Source organism: Hyperolius riggenbachi, chromosome 4 (assembly GCF_040937935.1).
Source record: "Hyperolius riggenbachi isolate aHypRig1 chromosome 4, aHypRig1.pri, whole genome shotgun sequence".
Taxonomy (NCBI): Eukaryota; Metazoa; Chordata; class Amphibia; order Anura; family Hyperoliidae; genus Hyperolius; species Hyperolius riggenbachi.
Window position 1 is genome coordinate 311523399 of NC_090649.1, and position 22892 is coordinate 311546290.

The 22892-nt window shown below is 42.6% G+C and overlaps 1 protein-coding gene across 1 annotated transcript; it reads right to left on the bottom strand.

Moving 5' to 3' along the window:
- Window positions 1-1825: 1825 nt before the first annotated feature.
- HEBP2 (heme binding protein 2) lies at window positions 1826-21512 on the bottom strand. The gene is made up of 5 exons (XM_068231675.1): window positions 21377-21512; window positions 16991-17071; window positions 10887-11025; window positions 6223-6403; window positions 1826-2115 (listed from the first exon to the last, which is right to left on the bottom strand). The coding sequence occupies exons 2-5, from the start codon at window positions 17063-17065 to the stop codon at window positions 1938-1940; spliced, it is 573 nt and encodes a 190-aa protein (XP_068087776.1). The 5' UTR covers window positions 17066-17071; window positions 21377-21512; the 3' UTR covers window positions 1826-1937.
- Between the last annotated feature and the right edge of the window lie 1380 nt (window positions 21513-22892).

Below are 22892 nucleotides of genomic sequence, written 5' to 3' on the forward strand. Positions count from 1 at the left end.
CCATTCCTGCAAATTGCAATGATAGTCTATGAGATCTGCAGATCATCATACACACATGATTTAACTGACATTCATCTGCAGATCAGATCCACCAGGATGGATTTTCAGATCTGCAGATCTGCAGATGAATGTCAGTTAAATCATGTGTGTATGATGATCTGCAGATCTCATAGACTATCATTGCAATTTGCAGGAATGGATTTTTGGCAGGAACAGATCTTTTGCAGATACTGATCTTTTGTGTCTGTACAGCATCTGTGTGTGCAGCATCTAGCAAAGATTTCTGTCTGATGGGGAGTTCAGCTCCATAGAAAAGACTGTGTAGAGTATGGCTCTTATACTACAGGAAGGGTGGTAAGATTGGTCTGTGATCTTTCAGTTTCCAAAGACTATAGTCTGATGTGTGTATGTGGCCTAAGGCTGGGAGGGGAACACACTTGTTTGAATCACGTGTTTTCCTGCTTAGCGGGAAATGCACACAAATTTGCATATAAGGAAAAAATATATGCGTTCCACCTGCATTTTTTACAAAATAAATATTATACTGTATTTACCCCATTAAAAAGGCAATATACGGTATGAAAAAAAAAAAAAGCAAAAAAAAAAAAAAAAGCAAAATGCAAACTCATGAGAATACATGAAAAGTGCAAACGCGTTATGCACCCACAAACACATACAAAAATGTTATTGAAAAAACTCAAAACTCAGAAACATATTTTGCAGAAAATTAATGGTTTTCCTCACATACAAGTATTCTCCCAGCCTTGAAGGAGTTCCGAGGTGAAATACCTTACATTTCCGTGCATAGACTGGCCTCCAGGATGCTGCCATGAGGACTGCATCCTCCATTCTGCCCCACACAGCTCCGTTCTTTAATAAATCAGTTTAGACTAGGCCCCAGCCCTCTTGGCTCGTGAACTTTGACACGGAAGCAGTATTTTCTGCACATGTGCAGTTCTGGCCTTCCGCTTCATGCGCAGTTGAATCCACCAGGATGCTGTGGACACGTTCCTGGCACTGTGAGCGCTCTGAATTTTTAGCATCTCATTGACTATCCCTGCTTCCGATCACTAGGCTATCAAATTATTTTGCTTGAATCATTTATTGATCTGAAATTGATCTTGGATGGGTGTATATGTTACGGCCAGAACCCAAAGTTTGGCCACTTCGCTTTGTAGCTGGTCACTTCGGGTTCTGGCCGGTCAATGTGCGAAGTGGCCACGGCGCTGCGGCCAATGTCCGAAATGAGCCGAATCCTGGCGGCTCAGATCATTTTCCCTGGCGCTGACTCCGCCCCCTGCCATCGGCTTCTGACAGCCGGGGGACACATGCGTCCTCCCCAGAGTCGTTCGTGGCTGCAGGAAGGCAGAGGCAGGAAAGCAGGAATTTGTTCATCCCTGCAGAGCGGGTGCTGACAGAAGCAATGTCTGCAGCGCTCCCCGCTCTGCTTTCCTGTAGCCACGAACGACTCGGGGGAGGGGGGACTCCTTTGTCTCCGGCTGACTGAAAGCCGATAGCAGGGAGCGGAGCCAGCGCCGGGGAAAATGATCGGAGCCGCCAGGATTCGGTTCATTTCAGACATTGGCCGCAGCCACTTCGCACATTGACCGGCCAGAACCCGAAGTGGCCAAACTTCGGGTTCTGGCCGTAACATATGTAAGGCCTAATCACAGAGACAAAAGCCCAGTGTAAACATGCAAAAGTAACAAGGGAAAAACAGAATTTCAGCTACTGGCTTAATGCACCTGTTGCTCATAGCATACTTCATGCACTGTTATCATCACATTTTCAATACCACATAAAAATAACAGGGGAATATTAGGGGTAAGTGTATTACAAAAAAAAACATTTAATGACTGCACGACTGTTATACAATAGACAATGTTAACATACATAGGATTCTTGCAATGTCAATCACAAGGGTGGTGCATAGGTTTTCATTGCTTTGCTATCAGCCACACCTCATTGTGTCTATTAAAAAGCTTAAATGGGCTATCGTAACCAGCAGTGTAGTAGAAGTTCTCTTCATACAATTTTCCATCCCGTTTTAAACACTCAGACAGCTGAAGGATCTGCTCCTGGTTTTTTTGGAAGTTAGTAAATCCTCCAAACGATCTTTAAAGAAATGTAAAGTTTTGTAAACAAGTGATCATACACTGACATAACACAAGTCGAAATACAGGCATCATAAACAGGTGTGCATAATATAAGATTTGCATAGTGTGAAAGGAGCCTTTGACAAACCTATTGAAGGATACCAGAGCCGAATTAAGTAGGAGAAACCGGGGGAGCAGGCATATATACTGGCAGCTGTCCTGATGCCCACCAGCCCCCCCCCCCCCCCCCCATTATCCTCCCTGCTCTGCCCCCACCCACCCAAGACAGCCTCTTCCGGGGTCACCTGAGTCGGGTATTAGTGTGCAGGCACTGGCTGTGGGTGTTGTATATAGCGCACACCCGCAGCTGGGAGTGCATTGTGCATGACGTCCAGGCTATGTCATGCGCAAAGCGCTCCCAGCTGCGGGCACGAGCTGTAGGACGTGCACAGACCGGCCAGAGCCTGCACACTAATGCCCGACTCCGGTGACCTGGAAAAGGCTGCCAGGGGGCAGGGCAGAGAGGAGACAGAGGCTACTTAATTGTGCATGTTGTCATGACGTTGTCATGACTATGTCATGCGTAAAGCGATCACAGCTGTGTGGGCACGCACTGTAGAACGTGCGCAGCCCGGCCAGAGCCTGCACACTAATGCCCAACTCCGGTGACCCAGAAGAGGCTGTCCGGGGGCAGGGCAGAGAGGAGGCAGAGGCTACTTAATTGGGCTCTGGTATCCTTTAACCACTTCAGCCTTCAGTCGTTTTCACTCTATGCATCCGAGCAATGTTCACCTCCCATTCATTAGCCTATAACTTTATCACTAATTATCACAATGAACTGATCTATATCTTGTTTTTTCCACCACCAATTAGGCTTTCTTTGGGTGGTACATTTTGCTAAGAGCTACTTTACTGTAAATGCATTTTAAACAGGAAGAATAAGAAAAAAACTGAAAAAATTCATTATTTCTCAGTTTTCGGCCATTATAGTTTTAAAATAATACATGCCTCCATAACTAAAACCCACGTATTGTATTTGCCTAATAGTCCCGGGTATTACACCGTTTAAATTATTTCCCTATCACAATGTATGGCGACAATATTTTATTTGGAAATAAAAGTGCATATTTTCCGTTTTGCATCCATCACTATTTACAAGCTTATAATAAAAAAAATAGAAATATTTCATCTTTACATGAATATTTAAAAAGTTTAGACACTTAGATAAATATTTACGTGTTTTTTTTTATTTTATTTATTGTAATGTTTTTTGTTTGTTTTTTATTAAACATTTTATTTGGGTATTTTTGGGAGGGTGGGATGTAAATAGTATTTTTTTTTAATGTAAATATGTATTTATTTATTTATTTTTTTACATGTGGATGTAGTTTTACTTTTTGGCCACAAGACATTGGCAACTTTGAGTTTGTTTACATGACGTCACTCTAAGCGTAACATGTACGCTTAGAGGGACGTAAGAGTCAGAAAAAGCGAGTCTTCCGAGAGAAGTGGTCGCTTTTTCTGCCGGGGGCACCATGTCCCGATTCATTGATTCCTGGGCTAACGATCCGCTGCTGGGAGCGCGCGTGCACGATCGGCTGTGGGAGCGCACATGGCCTTCTGGAGGTAGCCTCTATGTCCAGAAGGCTTAAAGGGATACTATTGATTAACATGTGTTTTTTAACCTGAGTTTGAGAGAGTTGCTGAAGTGCTGGTAAATAATGATGTATACATTTCATTTGCTTATCTCTTTTGTTTACTGTAACAAATTCCTTTCACTCTGAACTGACGCCACTGTCTGCTCATTTCTGACGGGAGAGTTAATGAGGGGTGGGGAGTTTCCCTCACAGTGTAGTTAACTCTATGTAACTGTGTGTCAGAGAGCTCTCAGAAGAAGCTGCATGTTTATGAGCTGTCTGCAAGAGAGCAGAGGTAATGTAACTTGTTTTAACTGTCTTGGACAGCACAGCTTTTCATATTTTTGGGGGCTTTCAGGGAAAAATACTCTGTAGTCTGATATGCAAAAAACAACACTGGCTGTGCATTGAAACAGACACCCCTATGCAAATGATTTGTCCCAATAGAGTTAATTAAAGCTTTTGCCTCTGATATTTAACATGAAAAATAGGAAAATGTTTACACAGCTAGTTAGACATTATTTGTACATTGTCATTTTATAACACTTGGGTATTGATAGTATTCCTTTAAATGGTTAAGCAGCTTTTTGGTACAGGTAAGGACTGGTTCACACTGGGGAGCTTTTCAGCGCTTTGCTTATTGTCAGCAATCACCAAAGCGCTGTAACCAATGTTTCCCTACGGGATCATTCTCACTGCATCGTTTGCAGTTTGCATAAATTGCAAACATGAAGCATACAGCATTTTGGTGGCAATCACAATTCAATTCTTTTTCTCCTGAATGGGAATCGAAAGTCACAAAATTTCTTGCCATAAACCAGCGATTGTGATTTTTGCTCCAAGTGTCAACCAGCCCTGCAGCTAACCTGAAGTTAAAATAAAACAAACTATTGGCGGCACCCAACGGTATATTATAATCTCTAAATGGTACTGTATAGGAGTAGATATTTCTTACCTCCATAAAGAACAAACCACATAGGTAATTATAATGGTTTAACCTCCCTGGCGGTAAGCCCGTGCTGAGCACGGGCTATGCCGCCGGGAGGCACCGCTCAGGCCCCGCTGGGCCGATTTGCATAATTTTTTTTTTGCTGCACGCAGCTAGCACTTTGCTAGCTGCGTGCAGTGCCCGATCGCCGCCGCTACCCACCGATCTGCCGCTATACGCGTCGCCGCAGCCGCCCCCCCCCAGACCCCGTGCGCTGCCTGGCCAATCAGTGCCAGGCAGCGCTGTGGGGTGGATCGGAGTCCCCTTTGACGTCACAACGTCGATGACGTCGGTGACGTCATCCCGCCCCGTCGCCATGGCGACGGGGGAAGCCCTCCAGGAGATCCCGTTCTTTGAACGGGATCTCCTGATCTCCGACGGCGAACGGAGGGGCTGGGGGGATGCCGCTGAGCAGCATTTTTTTTTTTTTTTTTTAAACGCATTTGCTGCCCCCTGGCGGATTTTGCCAAACCGCCAGGAGGGTTAATGATGCACAATAAGACGACGTGTTTCATGGGTGCTCGCCCACTTCCTCAGGTCAATAACAAGTGCCTAAATTTGCAGCAGTCACAGGTGTGGGCACCTCTCTAGCCAAAGTTAAAATAAACTGATGAGATAACCTTATCTATAGTCCTAATCCGAAATAGGTCTTTCCTCGAATCCCATAGTCTTATTATGTATTATGGCACTTTCCCTTCCTTATTCAAACAAGCTATCATTACACCATTTATCAAAAAACCATCTCTTAACCCAACATCTCTATCCAATTACCGTCCTGTCTTGCTCCTCCCCTTTGCTTCTAAACTGCTGGAACGTCACATCCACTCAGAATTGTCTCCCTTTCCCTCTACCAACTCCTTACTTAACCCCCTTCAATCTGGATTTCGCACACACATTCCACTGAAACTGTCCTCACTAAAGTTGCTAATGACCTACTGGTAGCTAGATCCAAAGGCCAGTTCTCTATTCTAATACTCCTCGACCTTTCCTCTGCCTTTGACACGGTTGATCATGCTCTGTTTCTCCAGACGCTGTCATCTTTAGGAATCAAGGGCCAAGCACATTCCTGGATTTCCTCTTATCTGTCTGGGCGCTGTCTCCATCTCTTAAGGTGCGTACACACGCCGGATTCCCGCAAACGGCGGGTCGTCAGACCCACCCGCGGGGCGGCCATTATGCTGACAGTTTGCCTGTGTGTACAGTCTGTCTGCAGGCTGATAAGGCTGGTTTTGACAGATCCACCGAGTTGATCTGTCAAAACCAGTTGATCTGTCAAAAAATTGATAATATAAACAATCAGATTGGGCCTGTCGGAAATAATCGATTTGACCCGCCTGACAGAAAGTTAGTTGCATGGTGTGTATCAGGCATAAAGGTTAGATACGTAAGTTTACAAAGCTTATGACTAATTTCCTGATCACATACTGTATACAGTACATGTACTTCTACAGTCAGAACAACACAGTATACTAAGTAGCTTGTTGTGATAGTGGTACAATACCTGACATAGACTGTAGTCTGTGGCCTTTCTTCTACAAATACATCGCTGTCAGAAGGTTTGGGGGTATCCTCCTGGTGCTCAGATGGTATATAAAATGAAACAGTGATTGTGGATTCACAGGCTGGCCCTGCCCCTGGCTGTATGTATGAGGTCACTGGTGCAGTCATTTCAATCTTCACTTCTGCAATAAACATAAGCACATAAGACAGTTCTTCACAACATACAAATTAATGAAATATAATCAAAGGTCTCAAAAACAATCTGAACTATTAAAAGGTAATTCATGGTACATTACACAGGAACTTGAGAAACCTCTCACCACATCCTGATTTATTTATGATAATATGAGCATTCTGTGGGGTTATCGCTTATCACCCCACAGATGACAGCTGGAAAATTACACCTTGAAAGTACAATACTGGCATCTAGTGCTTGTGCTGCAAACTGCTGATCTCTGGCCTTAAAGTGTACCAGTGGTGATATGTGACATGATGAGATAAACATGTGTATGTATAGTACAAAACATATTAATAACTAGGCTGTTTTACTTGTTTATTTTGCTGCCTGAAAGAGTTAATTTCTAGGCATGGAAGTGACAGCTTCTGTCTTGTCTGTACCTTGTAGGGAATATAGTAAGCATCAATGATAAGCAAATTACAGCCATAAAAGTTTTGCTTGCAGAATACAACTTCTGAGGGCAGGGAGAGAGAAAATAATTGAACTATTGACATTTTTCTAACTCTGGGACACTTGATAGGCTGCCACTGGTTACAGACCGTAAAGCATTCAACCTACTTTGTAAATGTTTAATATAAAAGAAAACCCTGGGGTACTTAGTCATTTTTAGGAGTATAAAGGAGGATAACTATAAATGTATCCTAATAATATAATTTATACTTTAAAGTGAACCCAATGTGAAAATCAACTGATGAGATAAACAATTGTATTTATCCTTCTACTCCTAAAAATGACCATTATAGATAATCCATGGTTTTATTTTATATTTAAACATTTACAAAGTAGATTTAATGTTTTATTGTCTCTGCTCAATGGTAGTCTATTTTGTGTCCCAGAGTTAAAATACATGAACTGTTGACCTTTTTCTATCTCTACCCTGCCCTCAGAAATTGTATTCAGACAGGAAGACTTTTATGGCTGTAATTAGCTTATCAGTGAGGTTTAACCACTTTAGGATCCTTGGTACGCATATCTACGCCCCTTTAAACTTCACGTGCGGATCAGGGGGGTAGATATGCGTACTGCTGCCTTACCGTTGCGTTCGCGATCCCCGCGCTGTTTTCCGTCGATCCACCGTCGCAGCCCCCTCCATCTGTGGTCAGGATGTGAGAATCTTTTGATTCTCAATCCCGATCACAGTTCCCGTGTCTTCCGACAGATTGCAAACGTCACGCAAGCTCTCAGTCTCAGACGCGACACTTCCGTGTTCGGCTGTGTTCTATTAAACAGTAACTGTCAGGCTGCAAAAGCGAATTTAAACCTCTATTCTCCTGTGTTAAACAGTTTAGAAGGAAGCCAAAAAGGCAATATTGAAGTTAAAAATCTCTCTTACTTTTGATGTGTGCTGAACAGCAAGGCTGTTATTCCCAAGCTCTTAAAAGTACGAGAGGCCGCATAACATACTGCAAAGCATTCTGGGGCTGCTTCTCCCCACCTTGGGTCCTCCCCTCGGCTGCTAGTGAGAAGTTACAGGCTCATGTTACAGCAACTTGTAATGCAGTCCAGCTCACAGCACTTAAAAATCACAGGGCAGAGTATACTGCATGAGTCCGCTATTGTGCCTAGCCACATGGCTAATTAATATTCAAGGCACAGTAGTGTTGTCCATTAGGATCTTTTTTGTGAGTCGAATCATCAGGAAGCAGGGAGGACATGACGACACAATTGGCTTCATAGGAGACAGACAAACATGGAACCTGCCATGAGCTGTCAGGAGCATCATTCTCTGCAAATACTATATAAAAATTCTGTGAAATCCAAACGTGGACAGTGAAATGCATATGTAATGTAAGTACAGCCAATATTTAGCTACTGATATATGTGTTTCTTTTTCTCTGAGCCCTTATACCTAAGGCCCCGTTCACACTGCACGCGTTTCCAGCCGTGTTTTGGAAACGCGTGCAGGTGGCCGACACGCACGACATCAGACATTGCATAAAGTGCAATGTCTGATGTTCACACTGCATGCGTTCCGGACCTGTGCGGTCCGGGAACGCATGCTGCACGCATTTTTTGTAAAAACGCGTGGCTGTCCCATTCACTTTTCAGTGATGGGATCAGCCACGCAACGCACACAAACGCGGATGGCGTGCGTTCGTACGCGTTGCGTTTCGCGTGCGTGCCCGTCCGCGTTTGTGATGTGAACGGGGCCTAACAGCTCCTCTTTAAAGGGAAGGTTCAAGCAAAATAAAAAAATGAGTTTCACTTACCTGGGGCTTCTACCAGCCCCATGCAGCCATCCTGTGCCCTCGTAGTCATTCACTGCTGCTCCATTCCCCCGCTGGCAGCTTTCAGACCTCGGAGGTCGGCGGGCCGCATTGCGTACGTTTTTACACATTCCTACTAGTGCAGGAACATTAACACATACATTTTTACGCATTAATGGTTCAATGCGTAAATTTTTACGCATTGAACCAGTAATGCGTAAAAATGTATCTGTTAATGTTCCTGCACTAGTGGGAATGCGTAAAAACGTACGCAATGCGGCCCGCCGACCTCCGAGGTCGGCAAGCTGCCAGCGGGGGAATGGAGCAGCAGTGAGTGACTACGAGGGCACAGGATGGCTGCATGGGGCTGGTGGAAGCCCCAGGTAAGTGAAACTCATTTTTTTTATTTTGCTTGGACCTTCCCTTTAATAGAAACACAGTCTCAGTATACACCATCTTGTGGCCAAAAAGTAAAATACACCTATTTATATTAGTATACTGTTTTACATAGAAAGTTTATTATTCTTTTTTTATTTTATTACTTTTAACCCCTTCCAACCCTGCCCCACAGTTACAGAAATAAAACACTTGTTAAATTATTATTTTTTTAAATTACATCATTTAATATTTTTTACATAAATAGTTACCTTAGGGACTTTTCTAATATGGATGTCATGCGAGTATATCACTGTTAATTTTGCAAAAAAAAGTCTTGTAATAAGTGAAAAAGTATTAAAAATCCCTAAATGGAAAAATGCTCCTTTATTTCCAGATAAAATATTATCACCATACATTGTACTAGGGACACAATTTAAACGTTGTAATAACCAGGACAAATGGGCAATTAAAACGTGTGGGTTTTATGTACCGAAGCACGTTTTATTTTAAAACTATAATGGCTGAAAACTGAGAAATAATCATTTTTTTCTTTTTTTCCTTATTATTCCCTTTACAATGCATATAAAATAAAATAATTCATAGCAAAAACTACCACCCAAAGAAAGTCTAATCTGTGGTGAAAAAAACAATATATAGATCATTTCAGTGTGATAAGTAACAATAAAGTTATCGCTGAATGAATGGGAGGAGCGCTGAAATGTGAAAGTTGTTTTGGTTTTTAAGGGAAAAAACCTGTGAGCCTGAAGTGGTTAATATACTGCTGACTAAGTATCAGCAAGACGAAAGATGTCACTTCCATGACTGAAAATTAACTCTTTTAGACAGCAAAATATAAAAAGTAAACAGCCTGGTTATTAATATGTTTTGCACTGTATATACACTTTTATCTCATAATGCCATGTTGCCTTGGGGATACATTAATGTTATGCTATACAGAAAAGGCACAACTAGCAAAATCTAACTTGCATAAGTTATGGAAAGCAGAAGTTAGGTAGACCTGTTTGCACCTAAAGGAAACCGGAAGTGAGAGGCATATTGGGACTGATATAATTATTTCCTTTAAATCAATATCAGTTGCCAGACAGTCCTGCTGATCTATTTGGCTGTGGTAGTGTCTGAATCACACACCTGAAACAAGCATGCAGCTAATCCAGTCAGGCATTAGTCAGAAACACCTGATCTGCATGCTGGTTCAGGGTCTATGGCTAAAAATATTACAGGCTGAGGATCAGACGGACAGCTTGGCAATTTTTAACTATTTAAAAGAAAATAAATGTCAGCCTCCACATTTTTCACTTCATGTGTGCTTAAAATTAGTAAAATTTGGATGCATGCCTTTTATAGTCTGATAAGAGGGCATATGGAAAGAAATACCAATCGCTCAAACCCCCCAAAGGAACTCACTGGTGCGAGACTGGGTCAATCAAACCCAGGACAGCAGGTGCAAGGAAGGGTTTTGCAATCTTGTATCCTCTACAGTGTTTTTGTAGTAATGTAATAATTTGTGCTCCGCCTTTTGACGACGCCCAAATTACTCGCTGAGTGCCGCTATAGCCGTAATTCCTATTACAGCCTATGGTGGTGCCGGCTGTGCCCAAATCCCCAGCGCTATTTTTACAGTGCTCGAATGTAGGGTGAGGGAGAACGATCAAAATTTCTCTCTGAGGCACTATGATTTTCGTTCCACCACTAATTAGAGATGGCCCAGCCTTGGAGAACTCATGGAGAAGCACATGATCAGTTTGATCAGCTGATAGATTTGTAAGCCTCTGATTTGCTGTGATGACTTCCTTTGCAATCTATTGGATACAGAATAATTACTTTTTTCATTGTTCCCCTGAATATAGTTGAAAAGGCGCATGAATCCGGTACTTAAAGCACTGTCCCAGTCTTTCATAGATGCCACCTCGGTGCTCACCCACTTTGTAGGTTCATATTGACGTAGTTCATAATCTGAAGACTGCAAAACAGAACAAAGAAAAACAGAATACTTATTCAACACAATCACCAGATGTCTAATAAAAAATAAAAAAAATGTTAAGAACAAAAAACAATATGCAGACTGGAGCAGTGATTGAGTAATTTTGGATCCACATAATGCTATTTGTTTAAAGTGTAACTTGGGCATAAAATAAAAAATCAAATTCATTATTTTTATCTGATAAAGAAATAATGCGGATGGCAACCAGGCAATCCAAAAGTTAAAATCACTATTACTTTTCTTGTTGATAAATATTCCCTAGTTTACCTGACTCTTATTTGGTAAAAACAAAATTTGGTACACAAAAAGGAAGTCACTGGGCATGCTGGGTTGTCCTTTTTGCTTCTCTACTTCCCCTCAGACATAACTAACACAGCGTGATAGGCTGAAGCCACTTTCCCTCCTTTTTTCCCCTCCCACACCTCTGTTCCTCTCTGATTGGCCAATATGTATCATGCTGAGACAATGCACTTTCTATAGTGAAGGGCAGCCAAATCAGCCAGAGGAGAGTAATGGAGGAAATGACATCAGGATTGGCTTCAAAATAGCCACAATTAAAATGTGAAATGCTAAGAAGGATTTTTTCTTTTTTTACTGCAGAATAATCAATTAAATCAAAATGTGGACAGTGCAATACATACAGTATGTTATGTAAGTGGAGCAAGTATTTATCTCCTTATATATGTGTTTTTTCTGAGATAGTATGGCAAATTTATACTTGAATACTTGAAGAGGAACGGTCAGTTCCTCTTCAAGTATTCAAGTATAAATGTAAATTTAGGACTGTTACTGTATGTATGCATGCTTGTACTTGCTAAACAATGCACTGACATCCAAAACAGCTGTTGGAGTCTTTCACTTTGAAATAAGGCTGCTTTGTTCTTTCTCCACTTAAAGTGAAGCCGAGGTGAAAATAAACTGATTGTACTTTTTTAGATATCCCATGGTTTTATTTTGTATTTTAAAGGACAACTGAAGTGAGAGGACTATGGCGGCTTTCATGTTTATTTCCTTTTAGACAATAACAGTTACTTAGTAGTCCTGCTGGTTTATTTGGCTGCAGCAGTGTCTGAATAGCCCCAGAAACAAGCATGCAGCTAATCTTGTCAGATCTGACAATAATGCTAGAAACACCTGATCTGCTGCATGCTTGTTCAGGGTCTATGGCTAAAAGTATTGGAGTCAGAGGATCAGCAGGAAAGCCAGGCAACTAATACATATGGCAGCCTCCATATCCCTTTCACTTCAGTTGCCCTTTAAATATTAACAAAGTAGATTGAATGTTTTAATTTTTCGGCTCAATGGCATTCAATTAAGTGTTCTAGAGTTAAAATACACCAACTATTGTTGACTATTTCTATCTTTTCACTGCCCTCAGAAGTTCTGGCAGGAGAACTTTTATGGCTGTAATTTGCTTATCAGCGAGGTTTACTATATTCCCAACAAGGCACTGTCAAGACAGAAGCTGTTCCATGCCTGAAATATTAACCCTTTCAGGCAGCAAAGTAAAATAAAGAAAAACTGCCTGGTTATTGATATGTATTTCACTGTACATACACATCTCATCATGTCACGTGGCGCCTCGGATACACATTAAGCAATAAGTTGGATTTATTAAAGATGTGCCAATGAAATAATAAAGGCGTTTTAGTAATATCCTTCAGCCTGGTTCATTGCTTAATTAGTTTAGATGTGCAAAAAGTAGAAATGATTCCTGGTCTGAGCAGCCAATTACTCAAGCATATGGAGGTTTGTGGGCCACCTATATACCACACAGTATACTTAGTGACACGGCTAAAGAAATTACATTTACATCTTTCTGCAATTTAAAAAATCTATAGATAACTGCAACCTGAAGTCACAAAAAGGACTTGTGGAGCACTTCTATCTGTTTACAGGAACATATGAGCTTGCTAGTGATGTGTCTATGTAGGTTCAGCTGCTTATCCCTTCAGGTCATAGTACTTGTGCATGTGTATGCAGAGCAAACAATGGAGAGTAAGGAGAGGGACTGGAGAACATTGAGCTCATGACCAAGTTTGCTGACCTCATAAATGACAAATTTGAGCAAGAAAAATTGGTATTGACAGAAGAACTAAAATTATAAAACGGTTGGTAGACTTTCAACACTTAAAATCCTAATTCCAAAAACATTGTTAAGCTGTGTAAAATGTGTAAAGCTGTGTAAAATGTAAATAAAAACCATGCAAGGCAATGTGGCAGGGAAGAAGCAAGGATTTGCAAGAGCAAATCAACCCATTACTTATTTGTCACATGATTTGTGATGGCTGTACTCAGCCTAGGCAACTTTCCATCTGGTAAGCCTCTTTTCCACAGGCTGTTGAGCTCAGCAAGCAGTTACCAGTCAGCAGTGAGCAGTTACCAGGCAACAAAAAGCAGTTGCCAGGCAGCAGTTGTGAGAGTTTGAGAGGCATCTCACTGCCTATCAACAGTCCGTGGAAAAGAGGCTTAAAGAGACTCCGTAACAAAAATTGCATCCTGTTTTTTATCATGCTACAAGTTCCAAAAGCTATTCTAATGTGTTCTGGCTTACTGCAGCACTTTGTACTATCACAGTCTCTGTAATAAATCAACTTATCTCTCTCTTGTCAGACTTGTCAGCCTGTGTCTGGAAGGCTGCCAAGTTCTTCAGTGTTGTGGTTCTGCTATGAACTCCCCCTTCCAGGCCCCTCTATGCACACTGCCTGTGTGTTATTTAGATTAGAGCAGCTTCTCTCTTATCTTTTACAAGCTGGATAAATCGTCCTCTGAGCTGGCTGGGATTTCACATAGTGAGGAATTACAGACAAGGGCAAAGCTGTTTGCAGGAAGAAAAGAGCAGCCTGAAACTTCAGTGCATGAGAGATGCAGGGGGAAAGAAACACACAAATGATCTCTTGAGATTCAAAAGGAAGGGTGTATACCGCCTCCTTGTGTATGGATGTATTTTCTATGTGTGGAGATACTGTACATCAACCTACTTCCTGTTTTGGTGGCCATTTTGTTTGTTTATAAACAAACTTTTAAAAACTGGTTTGTTTTTTTTTCTTCTCAAAAAGTTTTTATTAATTTTCAGTTAGAGTAACAAGAAAACAATGTAATAATAAAACATATTACAAACATAGCAGTTTAGTGCAATTGTATTTAGGGTACATAAAAACGCTTTAGGTAAAATACATTACATTCAAGAGAACTTTTGATGTCAGCAGCACTAGGCATCATGTACTGACATCTGGTCAGGTCAACTTGACATATTGGACTTGGAGTAATTCCAACAAGGGAAAGAAGCCGTCAGGAAGGGTTGGCGGCTTAATTATCATGACCTGGAGTACCTTATTGTTTTAAGCGGCCCTGGGATTAAGTTCTATTGGGTTACAACATTGTTGAGGGTTCCAAGGGCTGCCCTTTAGGTTTAACTGCGCATTTGAAGTTTCTCTGTTTTCCACATTGTAGGCCTGTTGGTGTAGAGACCATCAGGCAGGAGGGGAAAGGTGGTGAAGGTAGGGGGGATGGGTAAAGAGAAGTATTAGTATAGGGGCAGAAGAGCAGGGGTATAGGTGTGGGGATTGCCGAGCCACCATTAGCTTCGTTACGTTATTAGTTTACCTATTATAGGTGGTGATTGGTGGGATTATATATATTATACTGATGTTAAGGAGTTGGGAAGCCAATGTGAGTAATGTTCAAAGTATGGTTTCCATATCTTTTCGAATTGAGAAAGTTTATCATCTACAATAGCTTTCATCCTGTCAAAACATAATGCATGACTGAGATAACCCTTGAACATATGCAGGGGGAGTGCCGGGGACTTCCAGGAGCGGGCAATTACCCGCTTGGCTGCTAGGCAGATATGTGTCAGAAGTCTGTATTGTATATTGGATATATTCGGGGGCTTTAAGCCCAGTAATGCTACTTCTGGCAATTTAGGGATTTGAAATTTGATTGTGGAGTATATAACTTGGTAGATCCTGTTCCAAAACCTGCGTGCTTTAGGACATGTCCACCATACATGCAGGAAGGTGCCCCTCTGACCGCAGGCCCTTATCAGGGTTGAGCTTCTCGATACGGTCTGGTGTCAGATACTAAGACCTTGTATTGGGCCTCTACCAGAGCAGAGCTAACCGAGATGCTAGATACACCCTTCCACATGTGTTGGAGGTCCTCCTTTTCAAAGGTTGTGTTGATCTCCTGTTCCCACCTAGTTATGTATGTCGGATTGGAGATATTGGCTGGGGAGATCGCATTCTTGTAGAGTAGCGAGATTAGGCCCGATGCGTGTGGGTCTGTAGCGCAAGTATGCTCGAAGTGGGTTCTAGTGCGTAGGAAATCGTGAGACCTAATATATTTCTTGGTAAAGTGTGTAATCTGCATGTAGCGGAAGAGTTCTGCGTCCGGTATTTGTTTGTGTTCTTTTAGGGAGCTAAAGGATTTGAGTGAGGAGTCAGTCACTAAACTATAGATGGAGGTTAACCCTTTTTGAACCCACCATTTAAAGGCGTTAGGATTGTGTAGCCCCGGGTAGAAATCAGGGTGTCCTGTAAATGTCATGAGGGGGAGATGCGGAGATTGGAGCTTGTCTTTTAATTTAGCTTGGTTCCATATCTTTAGTGAATGGACCATGATTGGGTTCTTGATAGATTTACGCTGCAGGGTAGATAGCCAGAGTAGGTTATTGATGGTAAGGGGGAAGCAGATTGAGCCTTCAATATCTCGCCAAATAGGGGGATGAGCGTCCTCATGCCACAATGCTAATTGAGCGATTTGGGCTGCCTTATAGTAGTATGCTACATTTGGAACACCCAGGCCACCATCTGCAGTGAGGCAATATAATGTTGTTCGTGCCACGCGGGGTTTTGAATTTTTCCAGATAAAAGTATGAAACAGGGACTGCACTTTTTTGAGATAGAGGGAGGGGATGGGCACTGGTAATACTCTAAATGCGTATAAGAATTTGGGTAAGATTGTCATTTTGAGTGCTACTATCCGGCCCAGCCATGATATCGCATATCTTTTCCAACACTCTAGGAGCTTGGAGACTTCAGTAAGGAGAGCGGGGTAGTTGGCCTTGAACATTGTACTGAACGAATTTGTTAGGTAGATGCCTAGGTATTTCAACTTTTGGGGTTCCCATTTAAATTTATAGTTTTCCTGCAATCTCTGTACCATCAAAGTGGTTAATGATATATTTAATGCTTTAGATTTGAGGTCATTTATTCTCAGACCAGATATGTCCTCAAAGGTTTTGAGGACATCAGTAAGGTTAGATAGGGATTCCCGGGGGTCGGACAATGTAAGGATCACATCGTCTGCATACATGCATAATTTGTGCTGGTTACCTGCAATTTTAATTCCCTGAATACCAGAGTGGTTGTTAATTAGGAGGGCCAGGGGCTCCATTAAAAACTGTTTTTAACCACTTTTAATGCGGCGGGGAGCGGCGAAATTGTGACAGAGGGTAATAGGAGATGTCCCCTAACGCACTGGTATGTTTACTTTTGTGTGATTTTAACAATACAGATTCTCTTTAAGTGCACTGTGACAGAGATCTAATGCTGGGAATATACCATGAGTTTTTTTGGCAGATAGATGGCTCAATAGATAATTTCCGACTGGTCCGATCTGATTGATTGTTTTTCTCAATGATTTTCTCATAGAAGTGAATGGAAATCGATCTGAAAGTTGATCGGCCAGAAAAAAACTCATTGTGTATTCCCAGCATAATGTTAATAATAGAGATGATCAATGAGATGCAAATTTTACGAGTGCATTGGAAATCTGTAGCAAATAGCATTACACTTGAAAATGAGCCTTTTAAACTCAGTAGGTTTTATTTTAAAGGTTTAATTTCAAGTTGCATGCTATTTGTAATACATTGAGCATCTGACTGATGATCTACAGTTATGGCAGACCCCTTGCACTCTGATCCTGCTAGCATTCTCTGTACCGGAGTTTCCAAAGAGGCCCACTTCGGGTTCTGTAGTTCAGTGGAAAATAAGGCTTGTTTCACAGTCTTCAGCATTTTAGACTAGAGAAAAAACACAGACATGAGAAAAATTACCAGCAGTGCAAAGGAAAACGCCATCGAATATTACTGGACTAGGCAATGAATAGGAAAACATCTGTAATTCATGTCTTTTGAAAATGTTTACCCTGCCTTAACATTATCAGCAGCTGCCTGAATCACCTATATGGATGAGTCTGGAGAGAATCAGACTGAGGGCTGCTGCACACCAAAAACCGCTAGCGGTTTTTGAAGCTGTTTTCAGAGTGATTCTAGGCATGTTTAGAGATTTTCTAAACATGCCTAGCGTTTTTTGGAGCATTTTTGTGTAGTAGATTTTATATTTTGTTACAGTAAAGCTGTAACTGAGCAGCTTCTGTAACAAAAACGCTTGGAAAATCGCTCTGGTTTAGTGTTTCTCCGAGCAGGTTTCCACTTTCCTATACATTACATTGAGGCAGAAACGCCTCAGAAATCTCAAAAATGCTCCAGGACCTGTGTTTGCGTTTGGGGGAAAAACGAGCCGCTCTGGTGTGCACCAGCCCATTGAAATACATTAGCCAAGTGGTTTTCTATCCCCAAGCGTTTTAAAAACCGCTCAGAAGCGCTCTTCCTGATTCGTGTGGACCAGCCCAAACACCTGATTTGCATTACAGTTCCAAGAAGAAAAGTGGCCATACATCAAGCGACTTGGTGGCCAATCGATCATCCGATGCGACTATTATAATCGAATGAAAATCTGTGCCGCCTAGAGCATGTCCGATCAATGATATGACCAATTTCAGGTGAAATTGGTTGCATGTATCGATTGGACATGCTGCAAGATGTCGCTGCTGATTTTGATTGGTTTAGGACTCGTTTCCACTAAGTGTGAATTGGTTCACAGTGAGAATCACATAGCAGAGCTGTTATCCTGATGGCAGGGCGAGTGGGTTCCGGGGAGGAGTAGTGTGATCGGTGGGAGCGGCGAGAGCTCGTGGCGGCGGTGAGTGAAATCTGCGCCCTGGCAGGGATAACAACTCCCAAACAGGACGTAGATTTCAATTAGCGTTGTCTAAAAGGGGTTAAAGGGATACTTAAAGGAGTCATCAGGGGAAATAATGAAAATAAGTGCTACTTACCCGGGGCTTCCTCCAGTCCCAAGCTCCCAGTATGTCCCTCGCTGCGGCCCAGCCGTTCGTCGCCGCTGCCTCCCGATCCCCAGCGATACGCCTGCGCGTGCCAGGGACATGCTGGGAGCTTGGGGCTGGAGGAAGCCCCGGGTAAGTAGCACTTATTTTCATTATTTCTCCTGATGACTCCTTTAAGCCTACGAAAAAAAAAAATCAGTTTTACTCAACTAGGGCTTCTATCAGCCCCCTGCAGCCGTCCCGTGCTCTCGCAGACACTCGTGGATCCTCCTGTACCCCGCTGCCAGCTACATTCGTTTTCAGCCGACAGGCTTTCTAAGTGTTCTTTCTAAGTGTTCCCATCCGCAATAGCGTCCTGCGCAGGGACCTGTGAACAAGCGCAGCCGCAATGCACAGGATGCCTCACACCTGCGCAGTAACAAGGAGATGCTTGGGATCGGAAGAAAAAGCAAAGCACAAGGAGTCCTGTGCAGTGCAACCGCGCTTGTTCACGGATGGAATTTCCAAAGGCTCCAGGTGCTGGATCACAAGTTTGCATTAAAACTTATAAAATGTGTATGCAGAACATGGAGCTCGCTATACAAAAAAGTTTTTCTTTGAACTATTTAAAATCGATTTTTCAAAACTAGAAAATCTCTTTTCGCTTTTTCCAGCAGAATCAAATTTTGCATTTTTACTTAATTAGTAAACATAATTACAGTTATGTGCGGAATTAATTATGATTTTGCATTGTAATTGCAAATTTCAATGCGAAATTGCGTTTATGCAAAATTCAAGCTCAACACTACAATCCACTTGGGCAATTGATTAGGTTGGAAAACCTTTCACTGGCACCTTTAATTGAAAAAGTAGCACATACTATGTTTTAAATTGTGAGGATAACTAAGTTATTATTTGAGGAGATTGTATTCCTTGATCCACAATTAAAAGACTCCCGAGGTGAAAAAAGGAACGCAATCTTTACTTACCTGGGGCTTCCTCCAGCCCCTAGAAGCCTTCTGGGTCCCTCGCCACATATCCGGTGCTCCCCCGTGTCCCACTGGCTGCCCACAAAGCCCCATCGGATGGTCGGCGCTTCTGCACGTGTGCAGGCGTGGCCATGTCGCTGTAATCTGCGCAGGTGCAATACGCATCTGATGCCGTGTACGTTCGCATGCGGCTGCATACACGCACCCACGCATGTACAAAAATGCTGGCCCACCGATGAGTTGCCAAGCTTTGCGGGTGGCCAGCGGGACACATGGGAGCACCAGAGCTGCGGTGAGGTACCCAGAAGACTTCTAGGGGCTGGAGGGAGCCCCAGGTAAGTAAAGATTGTGTTCCTTTTTTTTTAACTTTGGGAGTCCTTTAACAGTACCAATTCAAATCAGGGCAATGTGTTTGGGTCATTATCCTGTTTGAAGATCCATAGGAAGATACAAAAACGATGTTTTTGAAAAATCAGTTGGATTTATCTGGTTGGAAACAAAATTGTGCATGGTCACCTTGAGAAAGATCTTTCTGATACTGGGCAGTATATTTAGCTTCAGTCAAGGTGACTGCTGTGTACCTAGCCTGAAGGCATTCTCCTTTTCACTCTCTCCCATTCCCCTGACAGTATGAGGTGAAGACATCATAGATGGGTCCAAATGTGGTTACTTTAGTGGGGATCACAGTTGGCCCCTCCCACATGATTCCAAATTCACTGCCAAGAACAGGTAAGCCAACTGACTTTAGGGTATATCAGGAGGGGACAGGGCAGGTGTGAGGGAGGAGCTGACTGATGGCTGACCAAAGTTTGCCGTTAAAGCTATAGTCGCTAAAACAAAGCAGTAATTTCTGCAATATTATTTTTTTAATGTTATTTTTATTTGCAATATGACGTAATCATTAATTTTCTATAATATGACATTTTCAAAAAAAAAAATGCCTTAAAGGGACACTTAAGTCAAAAAAAAAAATGAGTTTTACTCACCTGGGGCTTCCAATAGCCCCCTGCAGCTGTCCGGTGCCCTCGCCGTCTCCCTCCAATCCTCCTGGCCCCGCCGGCAGCCACTTCCTGTTTCGGTGACAGGAGCTGACAGGCTGGGGACGCGAGTGATTCTTCGCGTTCCTGGCCACAATAGCGCCATCTATGCTGCTATAGCATATATCATATACCATATAGCAGCATAGAGGGTGCTAATGTGTCTGGGAACGCGAAGAATAATTCGCGTCCCCAGCCTGTCAGCTCCTCTCACCGAAACAGGAAGTGGCTGCCGGCGGGGCCAGGAGGATCGGAGGGAGACGGCGAGGGCAACGGACAGCTGCAGGGGGCTATTGGAAGCCCTAGGTGAGTAAAACTCATTTTTTTTGTTTGACTTAAGTGTCCCTTTAACTTGGGCGCTAAAATATTTGCATATAATTTATCATAAAAACATAAATCCTAGAATAGGAGAATCATGTTGAATTTACAATTTTTTTTAAAAGTGCTTTAACATGAAGGCTTGGGTGCACACATAACATAAATGGCTGCGTTTATGTCATGTTATCATGTGGTGCGTTTTTCAAGCGCTTTAATGCGTTTGCGGTTCGCCTATATGCGTTTTTGTATTTCCATTTATGCAAATCACTAGGAAGACAACAGGAAGCGGAAATACATCCCAAAACTATTTTTTTGGGGAAAAAAATGCATATAAAACACATGGAAAACGCATGAAATACTCATACCATTGTGCTCCCATTGACAATCATGATGTGCGTTTTTGATGCATTTTTGCATATATGCAGCAAAACCAGCTTTTTTGAAAACGCACGCATATAAAACACATACGTTTTTTATATGCGTTCTTTCCTGCGGCCCACAGACTTTCATTAGCTGCAAAAACGCAGCGTTTTCCGCAACGCTAGCGTTTCTGCTAATATTTGCACCTAGCCGAAGGGGGAGAAAAGCATGCAAATTCAATAAAATTCTCCAGTTCTAGGCTTTCTTGCTTCTAGCTTTCCACTGTTCACAGACTCGGCACATTAGGGTCTGGGGACACACTTTCCAGCCAGCATACATAGCCTCGGGAGCACAGTGTTTTTAAAACTATATGCAAAGTTTGAGAAACCCAGCAAAATAACATCCGTCCATCTGTCTATGCATTAGAATTACACACAGAGCACACTGATTGCCTGGCCGTAAGACAGAAGAATGCAAATAATAAAGATAGAGAGATATGAAGCTGTACATACGAACCTCCACGCGAGATTTCTGCAGCCTGTTGCTGAGTAGTACTCCTCTCCGGGTTTATGTGGTTCGGCGAGCGGGCGTGGTCAGCGCAAGATGTGACATGTGCCATTGTGTCTGCTGGTTAGATAATGTCGTTTTGTAACTGACACGATGCAGTGTAATTCCTCTTCTACACACTGGTGGGCGCTGCTTTCATATACCGTAGTGGGAGAAGCCTAGTCGGTGTCACAGTACACCTGCTGCTGCTAGTTATATCACTCTGCTTTTGTAATGCAGCACAGGCTGTATCTACAGAAAAAAATGAACGCAGCCTTGGGATATCATCTAACATACTAAACAAAACTGTATTGTGGCTATATTATACACGGACTGATTTGTTAAACAGATCTTAATTGGAAATGTAACAAATTCAACTTACGGTAGATGATTGAGCTGAACAAACTTAATTGATCAGATTTTCCAAAACTGACACTGTGCTGATTGTTGGAGTGGATGGGTACTATTTATTGCCAAATTATATGGCTTAACTGTGCGCTTGTCGGAGAGTTCAGTGTCCCATCTGTCACCCACGAGCGCCATTCAAGTGCTATTTAAATGTACTCGAATAGCAGCGGTTGTAACATCATGTGCGTCAGTGCTTGACACACTGGTGTTGCTCCATGCAGAAAATGCAGCGTCAGAGCATGGCAACACTCAGATGTGACTCTATGGGCCATAGCCGGGACAAGGTCTTCCAGCACCCAAGGCTGAGACACCAAAGTGCGCCCCTCCATCCCTGCCACCCCAGCACTCACACACTGATTGCTATTAGACTAAGAGGCGCCACAGGGCCCACAACCTCCCCAACACCTTAATATCTAGTTATCTGGCTTGCAGTCACTGCCATGTATCCCCTTTTCTTATATCTTTCTGCTTCAAACACAATTAGGAATGACAGCTGAATGAATTCTGCGCCCCCTCTTACACTGCGCCCTGAGGCTGGAGCCTCTCCAGCCTATGCCTCGGCCCGGCCCTGCTATGGGCAGAGGGGTGCCTATCGACCACCAGTACCGAGCGCTAGCAAGAACCCAGCCAGTGCACGAGAGCAGCTGACAGACCCTTAATTCACTGCCTTCAGCTACTCATTTAAAAGAGGTTACGGCTACTTTCATTCTGGGAAGTTGTGTTGCGTTCCCTATAAAAACATGTACACAACAGAGGGGAAAAGTTGCATCACACCCTTCCTGGTAGGGAGCCTGGACGGCAGAGACCACTGTTGTTTCTGGGGACCTAATGTACATTTACATTGCTGATAGGTAGATACATTATCTCTCATTAATACGCATTTAAGCCTTGTTCACATTATAAATCGCCAGCGCTATCACAAGCACTGAGCGATTTAGAGCTTTTTAAGCGCTTTTCTCTGGGCTTTGCGCTTAGAAAAACGCTTTTCTAAGCGCTTTTGCAGAGTAATTCGTTTTTTCACTTCATGACATCGGTCAGGAAATAAAACTCTTTCACCCGGAAATGAATTAATACAATG